The sequence below is a fragment of the Lissotriton vulgaris genome, chromosome 1_1 (genome assembly GCF_964263255.1).
Source record: "Lissotriton vulgaris chromosome 1_1, aLisVul1.2, whole genome shotgun sequence".
Taxonomy (NCBI): domain Eukaryota; kingdom Metazoa; phylum Chordata; class Amphibia; order Caudata; family Salamandridae; genus Lissotriton; species Lissotriton vulgaris.
Window position 1 is genome coordinate 1,028,951,382 of NC_141685.1, and position 20,994 is coordinate 1,028,972,375.

Consider the following 20,994-nt stretch of genomic DNA (forward strand, 5'->3'; position numbering starts at 1 on the left):
CATGCCACTCCCTGCAGAAAACCTAAGCCCCTTCATGCTTTATCCTGACGAGAGATGAGTAAAACTAACAAGGGGGGAATATCTGCTCTGAATGTATACACAAGCAAAGAGGGAGAGCACCAACCCATAGCTACATCCTCATTAACAGGGATATGCTTACTAAAGCATTATTCTCGCTACCAAACTCTGATCGGATTCAAAGATGACCCTATCTTAATTAGTTTTAACTATACTAACAGCTGGACAGACACAAACCTGGGCAAAAAATGCCTCATAGAAAAAGGGAGTGAAAAAAATTATCTCTTGTCCTATGAGCTGCTGCAATTCTGTCTCTAAAAAGAGAAGCCCATGTTTGGTTTTACCATACTCTCTGTTCGAGAAATACTTCATGATTTTTTTTGAAGTGAAATACAAACAAACTTGGTGAAGGGGCTCTACAACAGAAGTTCTGCATGGCTCTTTAGAGTTGGTGAACCTTGTATTGGACTTGGTGGTGCCTTTTAGTCTGGGTAACTCTGTAATGGATATGTAGTGTTGTCTAAGCTGTACGAAACTCTAGAGTAGATCTCAAAGTGCTCTCTGTATGGATGGAACACAATAATAGAGACTAAAGCACATTTTAAAGTAGGAGACATTTACAAGGGGTTTCCACTCCAAGCTGGGAAAAATTTGATAATGTTTCTTCGATGCCATCTAACTAGGAGATACTCTAAAACTGGCCTTGTAATGTTCTCTGCACTGGAAGGCAGCCCACAATATGTCAAGCAGCACTTTCTAAGCGGGTACAAAATGTTCTTTGGAACTTACAACTGTGAAATCGCAGAAAGCTTTGATTGCATATTACTGTGTAGCATTTACAGTGACCCATAAATTGGTGAATGTTTAGGTTACTCTTAAGAATGGTTAATTAGAAGAAGCTGTAAAATGAGCACAGTGGTGCTTACTGAGCTGGGTAAGGATTTTGGTTGGTTCAGCACTTTCTATACTGGGAAAAACATTAAAGCTAATTATTGTGGTGATTTTTCAGCTGTGAGAGATTACATGGTGAGCATTCCAGTGCTTTCTGAACTTGAGAAAATCTGGGCTTAGTTTCACAGAGCTCTTTGAATGGAGAGAAAACCAAGCTGGTTCTTAAAGCATATCCAAATCAGGTGATCCCCAGGTTATACCTTGCAGAGCTCTCAGAACGAGAACACATTCTGGTTTGGACTTTAGGAAAACATTGAATTAGGTGAACCCCTGATTGGGTTTCTCTGAACAGGCAAAACCTTTGTTGGGTCATAGCTTTCTGGTTTTGTAGAAGTCAAGTTTGGGTGTCACTGAGCTCTTTTAACGATAAGGAAGATACAGTTATTTATTTACAGCTACAGATCTTTGCCACTGGTATCATTCATCATTCACAGATTCCCATTCTTGAATTATTCCTTTCTGTTTTACTCAGCAGAAATGTTCATTCAGCAAGGACAAAATGCACACCTTTATGATGATACTTTAATCACCTATCCTAGTCACTATTTGAGCTGCTGGGCAGCCAGAGATGAGGAAATGTTATGAACTCTACTTCTCTAAAAGCCACCCTGGTTTAAATTAGTAAGAACAGTGTAAGACGTTGGATTATTACTTGTGCAGGATGTGAGTCCTGTGCAAGTAACAATTCCACAATTGTCTCCTTACTGCGACCTAATACTCCACTGTAGCACTTGACTCTATCTCGGTAGCAAAGCAGAGCAGTGCAAGGGGAGGTGATGTGCGTTAGTAATTTCCATTGGCTTACATGCAATATAAGCACTATTAGAAATCAGGTTATTGGTTGTGGGGGGTGGATGTCCCACTTAGACAACAACCAATATCCTTATCAGGATTAACCACACAGAGTCACTAAATTAACCTGTGCTAAAACTTCTGGTAGCTTAGCACAAAGCAGTCAAGCTTAACTTAAAGGGAATGTGTAAAACGTATTTATGCAGCATACAAACCGTAATAAAGTGAAAACATAACACAAGAATAACTCCAAACCAATTAAGAATAGAGTAAATACATTGTAATAAATAAAGTGGTACCAGAATGACAAATAATTCAACCAGTAGAACCAGATATATTCACTTTTAACATTTTAAGTAAATATAGAGCGTAAAAGCACAAAGTGCCACTCACTGTTATCTGGTCGGCCTAGACTGGGGGACAGTCACAAGTTCTACATTCTGTCCATCAACTGTGTTTTTTTTGCAATTTTCACCCCGAGTGTGCTGGGTATACTCAGACGTGAGTCCCAGGCTCTCCACACCACTGGAGTCAAGCTATCCAGGCTGATGAAGGCTGATAGCCAGTAACCGGTCCTTGGATGCTTGATTCCGGTCTGGGAAAGACATGGCTTGGTAGTTCAGACTGGACTGTTCCCATGAGGCACAGGGTCAGAGCTGATTTGCATATGGCCAGTGTCTAACCCAGGGTGGTGTGGAGTGCAAAAAAACGATGGATTTAGGCCCAGATCCTTGTACTTGGGTGAATGTATGACATTGTTCTACATTCTGTCCATCAACTGTGTTTTTTTGCAATTTTCACCCCGAGTGTGCTGGGTATACTCAGACGTGAGTCCCAGGCTCTCCACACCACTGGAGTCAAGCTATCCAGGCTGATGAAGGCTGATAGCCAGAAACCAGTCCTTGGATGCTTGATTCCGGTCTGGGAAAGACATGGCTTGGTAGTTCGGACTGGACTGTTCCCATGAGGCACAGGGTCAGAGCTGATTTGCATATAGCCAGTGTCTAACCCAGGGTGGTGTGGAGTGCAAGAAAACGATGGATTTAGGCCCAGATCCTTGTACTGGGGTGAATGTATGACATTGTTCTACATTCTGTCCATCAACTGTGTTTTTTTGCAATTTTCACCCCGAGTGTGCTGGGTATACTCAGACGTGAGTCCCAGGCTCTCCACACCACTGGAGTCAAGCTATCCAGGCTGATGAAGGCTGATAGCCAGAAACTGGTCCTTGGATGCTTGATTCCGGTCTGGGAAAGACATGGCTTGGTAGTTCGGACTGGACTGTTCCCATGAGGCACAGGGTCAGAGCTGATTTGCATATAGCCAGTGTCTAACCCCGGGTGGTGTGGAGTGCAAAAAAACGATGGATTTAGGCCCAGATCCTTGTACTTGGGTGAATGTATGACATTGTTCTACATTCTGTCCATCAACTGTGTTTTTTTGCAATTTTCACCCCGAGTGTGCTGGGTATACTCAGACGTGAGTTCCAGGCTCTCCACACCACTGGAGTCAAGCTATCCAGGCTGATGAAGGCTGATAGCCAGAAACTGGTCCTTGGATGCTTGATTCCGGTCTGGGAAAGACATGGCTTGGTAGTTCGGACTGGACTGTTCCCATGAGGCACAGGGTCAGAGCTGATTTGCATATAGCCAGTGTCTAACCCAGGGTGGTGTGGAGTGCAAAAAACGATGGATTTAGGCCCAGATCCTTGTACTGGGGTGAATGTATGACATTGTTCTACATTCTGTCCATCAACTGTGTTTTTTTGCAATTTTCACCCCGAGTGTGCTGGGTATACTCAGACGTGAGTCCCAGGCTCTCCACACCACTGGAGTCAAGCTATCCAGGCTGATGAAGGCTGATAGCCAGAAACCAGTCCTTGGATGCTTGATTCCGGTCTGGGAAAGACATGGCTTGGTAGTTCGGACTGGACTGTTCCCATGAGGCACAGGGTCAGAGCTGATTTGCATATAGCCAGTGTCTAACCCAGGGTGGTGTGGAGTGCAAGAAAACGATGGATTTAGGCCCAGATCCTTGTACTGGGGTGAATGTATGACATTGTTCTACATTCTGTCCATCAACTGTGTTTTTTTGCAATTTTCACCCCGAGTGTGCTGGGTATACTCAGACGTGAGTCCCAGGCTCTCCACACCACTGGAGTCAAGCTATCCAGGCTGATGAAGGCTGATAGCCAGAAACTGGTCCTTGGATGCTTGATTCCGGTCTGGGAAAGACATGGCTTGGTAGTTCGGACTGGACTGTTCCCATGAGGCACAGGGTCAGAGCTGATTTGCATATAGCCAGTGTTTAACCCAGGGTGGTGTGGAGTGCAAAAAAACGATGGATTTAGGCCCAGATCCTTGTACTTGGGTGAATGTATGACATTGTTCTACATTCTGTCCATCAACTGTGTTTTTTTGCAATTTGCACCCCGAGTGTGCTGGGTATACTCAGACGTGAGTCCCAGGCTCTCCACACCACTGGAGTCAAGCCATCCAGGCTGATGAAGGCTGATAGCCAGAAACCGGTCCTTGGATGCTTGATTTCGGTCTGGGAAAGACATGGCTTGGTAGTTCGGACAGGACTGTTCCCATGAGGCACAGGGTCAGAGCTGATTTGCATATAGCCAGTGTCTAACCCAGGGTGGTGTGGAGTGCAAAAAAAACGATGGATTTAGGCCCAGATCCTTGTACTGGGGTGAATGTATGACATTGTTCTACATTCTGTCCATCAACTGTGTTTTTTTGCAATTTTCACCCTGAGTGTGCTGGGTATACTCAGACGTGAGTCCCAGGCTCTCCACACCACTGGAGTCAAGCAAGCCAGGCTGATGAAGGCTGATAGCCAGAAACCGGTCCTTGGATGCTTGATTCAGGTCTGGGAAAGACATGGCTTGGTAGTTCGGACTGGACTGTTCCCATGAGGCACAGGGTCAGAGCTGATTGTCATATAGCCAGTGTCTAACCCTTGGTGGTGTGGAGTGCAAAAAAACGATGGATTTAGGCCCAGATCCTTGTACTGGGGTGAATGTATGACATTGTTCTACATTCTGTCCATCAACTGTGTTTTTTTGCAATTTTCACCCCGAGTGTGCTGGGTATACTCAGACGTGAGTCCCAGGCTCTCCACACCACTGGAGTCAAACTATCCAGGCTGATGAAGGCTGATAGCCAGAAACCGGTCCTTGGATGCTTGATTCCGGTCTGGGAAAGACATGGCTTGGTAGTTCGGACTGGACTGTTCTCATGAGGCACAGGGTCAGAGCTGATTTGCATATAGCCAGTGTCTAACCCAGGGTGGTGTGGAGTGCAAAAAACGATGGATGTAGGCCCAGATCCTTGTACTGGGGTGAATGTATGACATTGTTCTACATTCTGTCCATCAACTGTGTTTTTTTGCGACAGATAAATATAAGGCAAACTTATTGGCTTTGTCAAGGGGTCACCATATCAATATGTAAAGCATGACTACAAGCTTTGTCAAAGGGCAGACACCCAAGCTGCTGTTGCAAAATACTTAGGGACGATCCAGCATTGAGCTTGAAGATGGCCCCACAGCACTCAAGTCTGGAGATGCAGTCATTGGGGATATGATTCCAGGCAAACCCGTGTGTGTGGAGAGCTTCTCAAACTACCCTCCTCTTGGTCATTTTGCTGTCCACGACATGAGGCAGATGGTAGCTGTCAGAGTTATCAAGGTGGTTGAGAAGAAGGCTGCCAATGCTGGCAAAGCCACCAAGTCGGCCATAAAAGCCTCTGGAAAGAGGTAGTGCCCGCCACAAACAGCTGACCTAATGGCACTGGGTACCCAGAATGCTCTGGTCTCGGAAGCCACCTGAACTCTATGATCAGGGACTGATTACTGAGCATTACGGTCCATCACAAGAGCCTCCGCAGGAAAGGGAGGCTGGACTTGGCGCTTGCTCTGATGTTCTAATATTTTGTGACTTATATTCTGGTTATTCCCTGTCTGTGATTTCTGAATCAAATATTGGCACAATTGCAAAAAAACACAACAACAAAAAACATAGGGATCAAATTTGACAAAATGTAATTTCATAATCAAATTATCTCAGTGGTTGGTGTTTGTTTTGGCATCCTGGGTATGGCAAAAAAAGTGAAGCATTGTTTGTCATCTTCAACAAAGATTAGTGTGATATTAGCCCTGGTGATGTCCAGATTGTATTAAGCCAACGCATTTTATGCAGGTTTGCCAAAATATCTCCTGAACAGACTTCAGGTCATAAAGAATGTGGCGGCACAACTGGCTCTGGGTTTGCGGGGATGGGAACATTTGCGCAATTTGCACTGGGTGCCCTTTTAATGCATAGTAACCCTGGGCGTAGTTCGCGTAGTAGTAGCGCGTAGCTACGCGAAGTGCACTTCGCACTACGCGTAGCTACGCGAACTGAGTAGATTTCTACTCAAGCGGCAGCTTTCTCAATGAGGACTGGTAGTTTCTCATTTCTAGTGGTCTTGAGCATACGCGACCACTCGTAATGAGAAACCTGACCTCCCCGCGTTGAGAATCTCGTAGGGAGGTTTATTTTCCACGCTGCGATCGGCAACTTGATGTTGCTGATCGCAAACGAGGAAAAAGTCTCACCTCAGATGTTATTTTGCTCGCTCGCAGTCACCAACTTGACGTTGAAAGCCACTGTGCTACGTGCAATTTGCGTAGTTTGTAGTTGCGCAAACTACGCGAGCGTAGCGTAGTCCTACGCCCAGGGTTAATGCATAGGGCTCTCTATCATTCTGGACCGGCTATCTTTTGGCTAGGGTTGCCTTTTATAGCCCTGCTAGAGTTTTACGCTTATTTGGTAATCACTTGTCCAAGGTCCCTAAAGTCAGTCTGGCGGCTGCAGGGGATCGCTTTTTACCCTTCCTGGGCCCTGTATGGTGGACCTGTGTCAAACAAAGGTTGAAGCCGGTTTTAAGTAAAAGCTTAAGATCTGGCTTTTTTCTCAGTAATCACCATAAGTATCTGCTTATTTTCACACACCGTATAGTGCCAAGACACTCTTGAGTAGCCCTAGGCTTCATAAATTCCCTCACAATCACAATATAATAACAATACCAACAAGCTAGAAAGCACCACCATATTAATAGAATAATTAACCATATTTAACTGCAACCATTTATTAATAAAAGCATTCATAATGTTCATGTTCAAAAACATCAGTAGAGCACTTGTATTTAAAACAACATTACACTTTCGTTTATTACCTCAAAAAACATAATGTAAACACAGGACCAATCACTAATGATCCCTGAGCTGTTGAACAAATGTTCCAAAGCAGAGTATTTTTAAAACAACATAAAACTTTCATGGGGGTCCGGTTTACCATAATCTGAGAAACTCAAGGTCACTAGGTAAAATCATTCTTGTGGGGGCTGCTACATCTTTTTAAGCCCATCAAAATCTGAGGGCAAAACTTTGGTGATGCCAGTGCCTATTTTGGAGCACCCCAAAATGCAGAAAATATGCTTATTAGCCTCTTCCAAAGCATTATGGGGCGCTCCAGCATGGGGTGGTGAATATTGTGTCAGAGGATCCTGCCGCTTTATTGAGCCTGGGTCACGCAGCCTTGTTGCATGTTTTTTCTTTCTCTTTTAGTAGATGGGGTCCACAGTCCCGCCCATGACACACACATTCTGGGGGGCTTTTTAGGTTGGGAGCACATGGTTGTGGGAGTCTGCGGTCTCCGCAGCCCAGTAGGCTTCCCATCGAGACACCAATCCTCCTGACTCCTACTGAAAAGGAGCAGCTGACTTCTTAGGCTCCTGTCTGGTAGGTCGAGAAGCTTTTTGGGTTCAAGGCTATCAAACTATCCTGGCTGATGAGGGGTGAAACCCCCAAAACGGTCTTAGGATGCTTGTTTCTGGTCCAGGGAGGACCTGGCTTGGTAGTTTGGGTTGGATTGTTTCCATGAGGCACTGGGTCAAGACTAATTTGCATATGGCCAGGTCTAAACTGAGGTGCCATTGTGAGCAAAAGAATGATGGATTTAACCCAGATCTCTTGACTGGGGTGAATGTTTTGATTTGGTCTGCATACCGTCCTTCAATTGTGTGTTTTTTGCTTTCTTGCCCTAAGTGCGCCGGGTATGCCAGACGTGGGTCCCGGGCTCACTGTGCCACTGGATTCAAGTAATCCTGGCAGATGAGGGGTGAAACCCTGAAACTGGTCCTAGGAAGCCTGTTTTTGGTCCAGGGAGGACCTGTCTAGGCAGTTCGGACTGGACTTTTCCCATAAGGCACAGAGTCAAGACTGATTTGCATATGGCCAGGTCTAAACTGGGGTGGCATGGTGAGCAAAAGAATGATGGATTTAACCCAGATATCTTGACTGGGGGTGAATGTTTTAATTTGTTCTGCATTCCATCCATCAGTTGTGTGTCTTTTGCTGTCTCTGGGGATAGGCTCCCCAAAGCAGAAATTAGTCAATCTTGCTGGCCCCTCTCCTTCAGGCATCGAGATCCAGAGATGGGCACTGGTTCCACGCTGGGCGATGGGGTTCCCAGTTGCCGAATGAGACTCTTGGAAGGGGATCCCAAGCGTGCCCCTCTCCCCCAGATAAGTGAATATGTTCCTCGCACTGAAACTGGGGCTCTGGCCCACCCCAGGGTTAACTTGTAAGATATGGCAGAGCGCCATGCGCTTGTTTTCTTGTTTAAAGGGGGTCAAATATCAAGTCTTTAACAGTGAATATCTCAGGCCATGTCGGGCCTATTTTGATTATCTTCTGGTTACTTTGCACCTGGAGGCGAGCTTTAGCCAGTTGGAGCATTTCCAACAAGCTCCTGGCCTCAGAAGGGTCTTTTCAGGGAGCTAGTTTCACTGGCTCCCTGCATCAGCCGTCTTCTCTCCTGCCTGCCCCAGGCTCTTTGGCATCCTGGCCATCTTGCAGGGCACCCAGGGTGGCAGTGGAGTCCTAGTGTTTCCCCAACTTGCCCTAAGGGGGCATAAGATCCTGGAAGGACCCATCCAACCCTGGGAGTCATCTGTAGACAAAGTCTTTAGTCCATCAGGGGCATCAAGTTTCTTCTTCTTCTAGCTGTCTATGATTCTGGTGTTGTCGCCGTCCAGAGTATTGCTCTCAATTTCTCCATTGTGCAGGGGTTTTTAATGTGGGTGGAAAGTTCTAGATGCCAGCTACCCCTGGCCAATCGGGCTGAACACAACAGTAGTTTCAAATGTGCAGTCTGCCCACAGGTGCACAAGTGAGTGCCTACCTGTTTATGTGTAACCAGCCCAGTGCCCCTTACCCTAGCTGTGCTGCAGTGGCCTTATCCCAAAAGGTGGGCCCTGGCAGTAAACATGCGCTGTTCACTTACCTTGAAATTACAGCGAGTGAGGCTCAGGTAGGAAGACTCATCCACAGTAAAGGTCCAAAAAGCAGGTCATCAAAAGCAAAAACTCCTGGTGGATTGAATGGGGGAACCCATTTGCATCAAGCAATATATGTGAAATGTACTAGTAAGAGGCAGCTGGTTCACATGTAAATCCCTGAAAGATACCACTGCCAGAATAGCAAAAGATAATAACTTGTAATCCTTGTTCCCTCAATTGAAGTCATAGGCACACATTAGTCCCACTTCTGTGCGATCCAGGAGCACTTTATAAGTGTAAGGCTTGAATAAAATGGACACACATAATCCCACTATAGGCTGCCCTGAATTTTGAGAGATTTGAAATACCAAGTATATGTCGTTTTTCTGGGGATGTGGTCTTTACAGTCAATTTTGTAATATTAGATCCACTCACTGAATAGTGGCAGGTTCACTGATTATGATGCACTATTATAAGACAAGTATCAAAACCTTGTCTATAAGAAACGCTCCCTCCTAGAAGCCTTTCACTTGGAGCACTAAAAAACCATATTAATTGCTGCCAGTAACATCAAGATGATTCTAGATGTGAGAGGCTCACCTGCCATCATTCTTCTAGATATATATGCAGCTTTTGAAATGGTTTATTGTGACATCCTCCTGGACAGCCTTGCTGGCCTATGTGTTTGTTCACAGCTGGTTTTCGAACCATCTACTTTGGGGATCCACAGAGCTCTTCCTTAATCCGTACACTTTATAATATTTATTTTGCTTCACTCAATGCTCTTATCTCATCCCATGGTTTTAGGTTGTACGCCTACACAAATGATACTCAGATCATCCTAAGATTTCATGAGAACTTGTGTCTTTATAGGACCAGTTTAAAAGGTGTCCGTGTTCTGCAGCAAGCTGGATGAACACTAGCTCGATTAGACTTCACACAGACAAGACTGAGGTCTTTGTTTCGGCAACCTTTCCATCTGGACCTCAAATGGTGGCCTGACTACTCAGGTTTTTACCCTGTACCGGTTCCAGCGTACATCATCTAGACATCTTTTCTGACAATGTCTAATTTGAGGCACATATCAAAAAGCTTACCTCCAGATACTTCTTTATGCTGAAGATTGTTAGAAAATCATTGCCCAGTTCCTCTAGGAAACTCTTAGTCCAGACTTTTATCTCTAGGCTGGACTACAGCAACTCTCTTTTTGCAGAATTGTTCATCTTCTTCATAAACTACAACTCACACAGAATGCAGTCGTTTACCTTATCTTAGGTCTTTGCGGATGTCCTTGTCATTCTGCCCTTCTATCCCTTCTCCACTGGCTTGCCTATATGCAAGTGATGTGTTGTCAAAGCCTTGTGCTTTCGTCACAAAGCCTTACACATCCTGCCTTCTAATATTTATATGATCTCCCTCTTTTCTTCTTACATTCATCCAAGATCACTTCAATCCATCATGCTACACTAATTCATTATTCCAAAATATATTAAATCATACATTGAAGGTCAGGCATTTATAGTGGTCACAGCCCGAGCCCGGGAAGGACAATCTTATTGCAGCCATTCATGCTGAAAGAAACCTTTCGAAATTTCATGAATTGTTAAAAATGCATCTGTTTGTTCTGTATATTCTGCCTCACACATATGGTACTCTAGAGGAAGCACAGCCTGTTTGGATAATTACACACTTTATACATGTTCAAATCAAGCACGATATCAACTTAAACACTATGTACTCACACCCCCTGATAAGGAAGACTAGGATAATACACATAGTTGTTTGTCAGATTTTCAGTAATGTTCCCCAAAGAAAGGGTAATTTCCTCCAGTCTTCCTCAAGCGAAACATCCCTGCTAGGACATGCCCTACATTTGTGTTCCCCTGGGTCTCCTGAGTGTGAGAGCATCAAACATGTGTGGGACACAGTTGACAAAAAGGATGCTACTTAATGTTTTTGAGGGGAGAGGGGTGAGGGAGAGGGGAGAGGTGAGAGGTTTCTAGGAGGGACAACTGCAGTATTATGGCTCGGAGTTGGCCAGCAACCTGGCATACCAATCTCAGACATTTCTGAAAACTAGAGACCCTGGGGAGGTCTGGGTGATGTTGCTTGCATGCATCCCAACATGTCTCTTTAAACGCACACACAGCAAAGTTTAAAGAATGGGTAAATAAATCATAATCTCCTCAATTTTATGTAACAGAACACTCCCGAACAGTTGGCAAATGGTAAATGTACTACAGTTCCATATTCCCACACTATTCCTGATAAGAAATACACTAGAGATGTGTAGCTGGATTTACTGCATGGAACAGGAATATGACAAAACGTTGACCATGTGCTGAGACATAAGTGTCCCCTGCATGGTATACAGGAGTACCCCTGTCCTGTGCATCTGACCGCATGTGAAACTGGTATCCTGACTTTTTGTTTTTCTCTGCAACCCCGCTAATCTAGCATGTGTGCAGAGGCCTAGGTTTGTCCATGATAATGTGAGGTCCAGATCATGTTCTGTGATCAGTAGGGCACCATTTACTGTCTAGATCCGGGATTGACATGAAGAGGTGATTGTAGCGTACCATGTTTTATAAATTATTAGCCGTGATCAGAAATTTTTCTCTATGTCAAAACAAAGCGTGATTACCAATCCCACTTGTGAGACGTTCAACCATTTTAGTGTGAATCTCAGACCTTTTTCTTGACATTCCGTTGCATGGTGTTTATAAGTGCAGTGGAAGAGTAGCAGTTGCGTAGTAGTATGACTATGGCTCTCATTATGAGTGGTCCATTAAATCGCATGGATCGCAATAACATGCAGTAAGGTGTTTATTGCACCTGGTAATTAACAGGTGTAATAATGATCATACCATTTTTTATATTTTGGCAGGTAAAACCTGCTGGATTTTAACAAGGGGAAAAGACTGGTTTTCACGGGACATACGGATTTTAGTGCACTAAACACTAAAATCTGCATGCTATTCCTCAAAAACTCAGACTATGCAATTATTACAGCAGCCAATAAAATCAGAACACATTAGTGTTGGATTTTATGCATGAGATACCATGCATTAAATATCATATCAAAATGCTGGGCCATTCATAATGAGGGCCTTAGTGTGCGGTGAGAGTTTAAGTGTTGGGACCCGTGGGATTCATCCTGAAAGGTCCCTGGTTTAGTATGGCATGTTATAGAGGGTGTATACAGCTCCCCCAGAGAGAAGATTATCTATTGCATTTCTGTTGCTGGTGGGTGGACACCCAGATACAAAAGTGAGAGAGGATGGTGACAGGGCTACCCTCAGAAATTCAATGGAGTACTTGTTGAAAAAGAGGTGTTGCTTTTTACTTCCTGAGCACTGTCCTGTAGTAGATAGTAGGGGTGAGGTGTGGGCCTCCAGTTTCTGATTTAGAGATCAGAACATTTCAAGGCCAGGTCTGCCCTTTTGTCTGTCCCTCATTACTGCTTCAGGATTCGTCTGTTCACAACAAGAAATTAACCAGCAAGTGGGAATTTCAAGGGTAGGGATTATGATAAAGCAAAGTTCCTTCCAATACTCATCTACTGGGTCATTTCCTCTGTTGATGGAGTGGGAGCGATGGTAGGAGGGTAGTGATAAAGACCAGACTGTTCCTTCCACCCTATCTCCCACTTTCATCCCCACCTCCACAGTAAATGAGTGGGGACAGTAGGCTTGGCAAGGTCGATGCTAGATTTATTTTTGACAAACAAGGGAACCCGAAGGGTAACTAAGGACCTCGGGTGACAATTATATCATGTAACAATGGTCCTTAGAGAGGAAAATACTAGAAACAAATTATATATAGACCATAATAGGTACTATATGCTTTCGATGTCCAGCCGAAAAAGGAATTTTTATTCAATCAATGCAATAATATGAAGGAAATAGGAAAACATCACAATACAGTGGGACACAATCCTGCATCCAGTACATAGAACATAGGAGAAAACATTACCACAAAGAAATACACAAAAAGAATTCAGGCAAAACAAGAGCTTTGGAAGCTTGGCTTAATCAGAGAATGTATCAAGCTAACCACAATAGTAGCCACATTGGTCGTACACAATGGTTAAATGTGACACTATTTAGTTTGTCGACGAAGTTTCGATCCCGTGCTCAAATGATAAAGGGATTATCATCAGGACTAAAAGAATACAATGCCTGTTGGAGTAAAAATAGGAAGAAAAACAGGAGAACCTGTCAAGGAACTTAGAATGCAGAAGGTTTCAACATGTCAGCTAAATCATGCATTCAGCCAGCTCGTGGTATTCGACCAGACCATATGCTTAGAGGTGTGAATTAAAAAAACCAATACCCAAAGTCAGGCAGTTTTGCTAACATTGAAAGGAAGTGAAAATAAGTGAAAAGAGTGCCTGAGTAATCCACAGCGTCGCGGTACATCAAAGTTGTGCCTACGTATGTGCGATTCATGCTGAGCAACAATCACTGAATTATGGCGCATCATTATAGTACCTAAGTACGTGGTGCACAGAAAGTTGTGCCTAGGTGCGTGCGGAGAACGGATCAAGAGTGGTAATGGCAGGAATAAAGTGAATGGCAAACCTCCTGGATTTGCGTAGGAAGTTTCAGCGGATGCCAAACAATAAAAGAGGATGGAAGCATTCAGCGAGGGGTGAAACTTGCACTCCTCGTGTTTCAAGAAAAGTATTTCTGCAGCGAGTGTAACCTGAGTGTAACTTGTCAGGGCAGAAGATTCTATGCCTTCCGGGGACGGCCGTCACTCCGGGAATACGGGTCGGGTTACGAGCTAATCGAGATGCAAATAATTCTTGGAATAACGCTTTGTTACCTTGAATGAAGAGGGCGCTCTGTAACAATAAAAGAAAAGGGGGAAGGAAGCATTGTGCGAGGGGTGGGGGCTGCACTACTCACGTTTCAAGAAAAGTGATTCCTGTAGCGGGAGTTACCTGAATGCAACGTGTCAAGGGAGATTCTCTAAAATCCGGGGACGGCTGTCACTCCGGAAATCCTGGTTGAGTGCGAGCTAACCGAGATGCGATTAATTTTGGATTAGGGCTCGATAACTGTGAATGAAGAAGGTAAGGGGGGATTAGAAGCAGGGCAATGGGTCATCCGGGGTTGAAGTAGAACCGGAGGGTGTAACGAGGTGGAGCTTACCTCTAGGATTTCTGGCGACGATCAGCTAATGGTTCCAAGGTACGGTAAGAAGAACTAGGCGGCTGGTGAATTGCCGTGAAAATTATAGGAAGTGAATAGGCGGCCATATTGGGTGAGGATATAGAAAGTGGAGAAAGACTTGAGTAGGTGCACTTATTAAAGCTGCCGTGATGGAATTAAAAACTCAGCAATTACATGAATAAACATTTCAGGGTAATATTGTATAAAACATTAGCCTGGTAACTGCAGAATGAATACAACCAATATGGCTAAACATTACAGTGAGAGTATACAGAGGCATGTATTCAATCCTTTCGAATGGTGAAACCATATTTGAGCCACGTTATGAGACATATACGGTATAATCCAGAGATGTTAAGTAGGCATGTGAATAGAAGGTAATCATTATAGCATGTATAACTTTTTGCATGTATACAGAAAAATTGCAGAATAGATTTGTCAGTTAAATTATAAAGGACTGTGAAGAGTAAAAAGGTCAATTAACAATAGTCACTCTGTGAAATGCAGATAGTTTAGTGACTATCTGAAGACAGTTGCAAAAAACATAATTAGTCAATTAGAATGAGGCATGAGTCACAGCAACAGGGGATTCATAATAGTGATGTCCAATCCTCATTTCTGTTCTTAGGCACCATAATGATGCGCCATAATTCAGTGATTGTTGCTCAGCATGAATCGCACATACGTAGACACAACTTTGATGTACCGCAATGCTGTGGATTACTTGGGCACTCTTTTCACTTATTTTCCCTTCCTTTCAATGCTCGCAAAACTGCCTGACTATGGGTATTGGTTTTGAATTCACACCTCTAAGCATATGGTCCGGTTGAATACCAAGAGCCTGCTGAATGCATGATTTATGCATGATTTAGCTGACATGTTGAAACTTTCTGCATTCTAAGTTCCTTGACAGGTTCTCCTGTTTTTCTTCCTATTTTTCCTCCAACAGGCATTGTGTTTCTTCTATAGGCATTGTATTCTTTTAGTCCTGATGATGATCCCTTTATCATTTGAGCACGGGATCGAAATGTCGTTGACAAACTAAATAGTGTCACATTTAACCATTGTGTACGACCAATGTGGCTACTATTGTGGTTAGCTTGATACATTCCCTGATTAAGCCAAGCTTCGAAAGCTCTTGTTTTGCCTGAATTCTTTTTGTGTATTTCTTTGTGGTAATGTTTTCTCCTATGTTCAATGTACTGGATGCAGGATTGTGCCCCACTGTATTGTGATGTTTTCCTATTTCCTTCATATTATTGCATTGATTGAATAAAAATTCCTTGTCCGGATGGACATTGAAAGCATATAGTACCTATCATGGTCTATATATCATTTGTTTCTATGATTTTCCTCTCTAAGGACCATTGTTTCATGATATAAAGGTACAAGCTGAAAGCAGTGATAGTTGACTTTACCCCTACCATAGCACTGGTCACTAGCATGATCCTAGACAAGGACCTGCAAGGGATTAGGACTTCCTTCTCATAAATGTGTGACACCGCATTGATGTCACATGCACTGGGTTGCTTCATTTGTGAGTGGACATTTATTCAATGATTTTTTCTGTCTTTGGCAAGTGTGGCTTTTAAGAAGCTTTGCTATTACTGGAATCAAAAAGAGTAGTAGACCAGACTGGAGCTGTGTGTTACAAATGCGATAGTGTGGTGCAGCTAATCAGTCTTTTATCAAACAGGTTTGGCCATCTTACTCTATGGTGAGTGGTTGCCTGTGTTGATCTCCTGACAGCTGTGTGAGGTTACCCAAGGCATAAGTCTCAGTGACGGGGTTGTCGGCAATGATATGAATGTCTCATATGTTAGCGCACACCAATAAAGGAGGTAATCAATCATAAGGCAGTCGCCAACAAGAAGGATCTCCCTGATGATGGATTAGGTCATGAGAGTATTGGTGAACCCAATAAGATTTATTTTCAGTAGTCTGTGATTGTTTAAGTGGCAAAGTGAGTTTTAGAGGCTAACTAGAAGCGACAGAAATTTTTTGCAGAATATCCAAAGAGCAGGCACAGATCAGCTTGTCCTGTTATGTCCTCACAGTCCCTCATCGCCATGGCCTTTTCTGCTCTTATTAAAAGGTGTAGGAGGAAAAGGCACCCTATGAACTAATTCCACATATTAGGAATGGGTCTCTTTGAGGTTTAGCGTTTACCCTCAAAGAAATGCAGCCATACTTTCTATGGCTCTCAAAGTTTTAATACAATGTTTTGCAGATGCCAAAGTCTTTTGATAGGCGATGAGGGTGAAGGAAGAAAATGCAGTAAATAGTCTACACATAATGGTCACATCATCTTCATGGCCCCATAAGTATATGAAAGGGTTTAAGAAAGATGTTTTTTAGTTTTACTGGAAGTTTTAGAAACGTTAAAGAAAAAAAGAAAAAAAACGAATTACCCAGAGACTGGGCACAGGGAGGCTGCCTCGAAGTGGTGGTGGCGTCTGAGCATGGGGTGTTGACTACAAGGTGTGCTGTAAATGCCTCCTTTATGTTTGGGCAGTAAAGGGGCATCTGATTAACACTGATGAATGCACCCTCTGCACAACTCTTGTATTCCATCCTCATTTAGAATGCAGGTATGACAGAAATGGCGTTAGAAGGCCCACTCATATTAAGATGGGCCGTCCAACAGCATGTTCACTAATTTTTTCCTGTCTGGCTCCACCACATATTGCATGACCTCAATGGCCAGGAAAATGTTCAAAATGTCCACCATAGTTTGGAATAAACTCACAGGGAGTCGATAATACTACTTTTTTCGTTTTTTGAAAACTTCCACTGCCATGCCCTCAAGAAAAAGGTTCAGTGAAAAAACCCACTTGATACCGTGGGTAGCATTAAATATTGCCAATTGGCTTTGATTGTTATTTAGCAGCCAGGCTGTCAAACAGTAAAGGACCCCTAGGGTTGGTAGACACTGTTCAAGGTACGTAGTTTTGGTTTAGTAATAAATTACATTGTAACCCATAATATGATTTTCTAATTCATACCACCATTAGTAATATGAGCTGGTGTTTTAAAAGACCCTGAAAGCAAGAAAAGTAGGACTTACAGAGGAAGTCGGATAACCAGTCTGGCTGGCCATAGTGGACAATGGCGACACACAAGGTGTTGAGTGCGACAAGGCTGAGGACTGTCCAGTAGAATGCCTGAGTTTTCACCATGCGGCGGATGTAGAAACGCAGCCTTCGCTCCCTTTTGTGAAAATATGAGGCGTTCTCCATCTTGGCACTTTTGATGCTGGCGCGCGCAAAGGGAGAGCCTGCCAAGAGACACAAGAGAGACATTAGGGTAATCCCAGTCATGGAAATCAAAGAGAACAAGTGTATGAGCCAAAAACTCAATTAACAGAAGCACCCGCACATCAAGGGCCTGGATTATTTATTAGGCTTTCTGCAGTTGCAGGATGGCTATGAAATGAAGTCCCAGCATTTTGCCACAGAGGTGGAGCGTGTGGGTGTATGTGTGTATTACATCTATAATCCAACGTTAGGATGTCGGAATTAGAGCAACTCATATGGTGCAGTAAGTGAGAGAGAAGCGGTGCTTCTCTATGGATGCAGAGAACCTCTTACCCACAGATGAGATGTCAGCCAGCGGATCTTCTGTGTCCTCTGCGTTAAGCAGGTCCGTCTTACTCCTCTTGATGGTTCCCCTCCTCAGTGCTCCAACAACAGAAGTACAAGTAGAGAAACATGCGGTTATTCATGGCTGCCAACTGCGTTTTGGGGGCTATGTCTCTATGAGGTTCCACTAGGCTCTTCCAAAACAAGGTTTGGACTGGAGTGATTCTACAGCTGCTTGTCAATGCTAGATCTGTCCAATTCCCCAAAGGTCACCTGGCATGCACCATGGTTCGGACATGTAACATTCTACAAGCAGGAACACTTACATCATTACTGCTAGTGGTGTTCTTACAAATGGTTCTCATGCAGCATTGCACAGCACATTTGTACTCTTCCTCAAAGTCTGGTCTCATAGAGTAATCATTAGACAGCAGGTTTTGATCATGGGTGGGATCCAAAAACATCCCTCATTCATCATACAGTGCTCAAGCCACATGATCTACAGACAGTGCTTCTATACCATTATCCACCCACAGTACTATGAAGAAATATCCCTTAGAACGGACCGGGTCTTCAGCATTATACTGTCTGTGGGAGAGCTGCTCCATCAAATGGCAAGGCACAAATGTGACTTGCTAAACCAAAGGAGGCAAGGCTGTTGGGTAGTTTTATAAATGAGCATGTTTATGAACTAGATTGAATAGAAGTAATCCAGATCTCCTGGCCAAAAAAAGTCAGCAATAGGAAAATGCCCATTGAGCATGGAGTGATAACACCTTGGAAGTTGGTAGCCAGTCAATAAGACAAAAGTAAGTTATCTGTAGTTCCAGTTTTTCATCGTTGGTGACCTCAGTATTAATAACAGCAAGAATCATTTTTAGGAACCTGAGAAGATTTGAAGGTTTTTTTAAACAAAACTTTCTAAATATACAATATGCATTATAACCATCATATTATAAATAAAACAGGAGGTAGCGTTAACTTGGAATGTAAGCCAATGAGCTATTTGCTTTGGGGCTGTTCCCTAGACCCACCTTCCATGGGTTCAGAAGTCAGACTTGGATATGCTGGCTTTCCCATTCTGTTCAGCAATTGTGGTGAATTAAGATGACAGCGCGGGCACTAACCCTAGGAGCCACAATGAAGATAGGGATGCTAAATGCAGCTGGCGGCTCGCCTGCTGGATATGGTTCAGGTAAATCTGCCAATCAACCCATTATCCTTTCAGGACTTCCACATGGATCTGCCATAACCTTGCAGCTAAATTAAGAGTAAGCAACACTGGCAAGGTGCATTGCTGCCTATTGTGACTGCCATTTTGTTTTCAGACACGTTGTCTAAACTTTGACTGCCTCTACTATGGTGGAAGATGGATGACTGCTGGAAATATGACCCTAATGGGGTCAGTACCTGCGTGGCAGAGACACCGTTCGCAGAGATCACAGGGGACACACTGGTGATGCCTCCCAGGTGAGGTCAATCGTTTGGAACTAAGTTCTCCAGAAATTAACTGTTGGGGGAATGGACGGACCCCAGTCTAGGCAAAAATAATTAGGATTAGTAACATGATGGAGGCAGACAAGAGGTGGGCTCACTGTCTGGGACTGTTGCTCAGTGAGAGTTCCCCCCACCTGGATTACCCTCGAACTGCCTCAAGCGGATTCCACTAAAAAATTACCCGAGTATGCTTAGGGGCTAAATCACCTACCAATTAATACACCAAGGTCATACACAAATGCAAACAGGGAGGGAGCCATTAAACGTTGACACAGAGGTTAACGCCAAAGCTGTTCAATCAGTGTGGCATGAGCTTTGCAGCCAACACCTCCAGTTTGATCACCTTGCTTCCCCTCCCAGAGTCACACATGCACCCGAAAAGATGTGTGTCCTAGACTATAAGGTGGGCACTCCCACTGGAGGACATAGCTGTGGCACCTCATGGCCTTCATCTTATCAGTAATCCTCTGCAACGCATAAGGAAGCTGATAGCAGCGGGATATAAGGGCCTGGGACCTCCTTTAAATACCCGAACAAACGCCATACCTTCATTCATGAAAAGTGTGTCAGAGAAGCGCAGAACTCTAATTCAATGTCTTAAATCTTGAAGAGCCCGTGCAGAGAGTAATTGAGGCTTGAATTGTGTTGTGACCACTACCAATCATCATTATAGTAAACAGAGATAAGAGGGACCGACCCGGCGCCAACAGCATTAGATTTCAGGGTCCGGTGTAGGCATGTGGAAGAGGTCCCATCTGGCCCTACATCGAGGAGTTGATACTCTAACTGTAGACAACTGGAATACCTGGTTGTGGGCATAACTCACTGGTCAACAGAGTAGTGTAACCAACTGGGGCAGATATCGTCTTTCAAAATGTTCCAAGTTCTTGTTAGAATTATTGCAGAAGTATTACATGTTGGAGCTCTCATGAAGCATAATTAGATCAAATTGTTGACCACTGGAACTACTACTATATGCTGTTCTTCAAGAACTATTATAAGAAATGAAAGTTATTTTCACAAACACATGAAGATGTTTAACAATATGACTTTATGCACAGCCATTTCTAATTCTTAATCTTAGGCAGACAGGCTCTGCAGATGTCAGCCTGGATCTATACCAATATCTGAGAAGATTTTCTGACAAACAAGGGTCGAATTTGAACAGGATATAAAGTAGTGAACTTGCCGGAAAGGCAAGAACAGAGGGTTTTTGACATAAGTATTTGATCTGCGTGCTGACAAAAGCAAAAAAAAAGGGTTTTTTTTAAGTCAGAGGTAATTAAGAACAAGGCTACCGATATGGCCTGGCTGGAGTCCAGCCAAGAGGGAAAGATGCTGGCTAGAGGGTTCAGGTAGCTGCTCTCTCAAGGCCTTCTCAGCCACCAAACACATCTTGTGAGTGTGTGCCATACCTGAGCTTCTTAACTCGCAAATGAGGCACTGAGAAACAGGTAGATCTACAGTGTGCAGTATATAAGAGACCAAAGAAAGGCGCTTTTCAGGGACCTTGATCTTTGACATAGGTGGGTGAACCACCTCATTAAAGCCTGCCAATGCTTTGGATCATTTGTTATTCAAAGAGCCAGTGGAAGGCAGCATACGCCCTCCCAATGCGATAAGAACTCATTAAGAACATTAGTA

General features: G+C 43.8%; 1 protein-coding gene across 14 annotated transcripts in view; it reads right to left on the minus strand.

The window, feature by feature from the left end:
- CACNA1A (calcium voltage-gated channel subunit alpha1 A) overlaps window positions 1–20,994 on the minus strand; it is a 1,308,076-nt gene that overhangs the window by 780,310 nt on the left and 506,772 nt on the right. For 12 of the 14 annotated variants that reach the window (XM_086962030.1, XM_086962039.1, XM_086961973.1 and 9 more), the window contains 2 exons: window positions 17,863–17,958; window positions 17,340–17,549 (listed from right to left, as the gene is read on the minus strand). In XM_086962030.1, coding sequence (XP_086818156.1) covers window positions 17,340–17,549; window positions 17,863–17,958 — 306 coding nt within the window. The remainder of the gene's footprint in view (window positions 1–17,339; window positions 17,550–17,862; window positions 17,959–20,994) is intronic. The other 2 variants (XM_086961990.1, XM_086961948.1) reach the window with 1 other exon arrangement.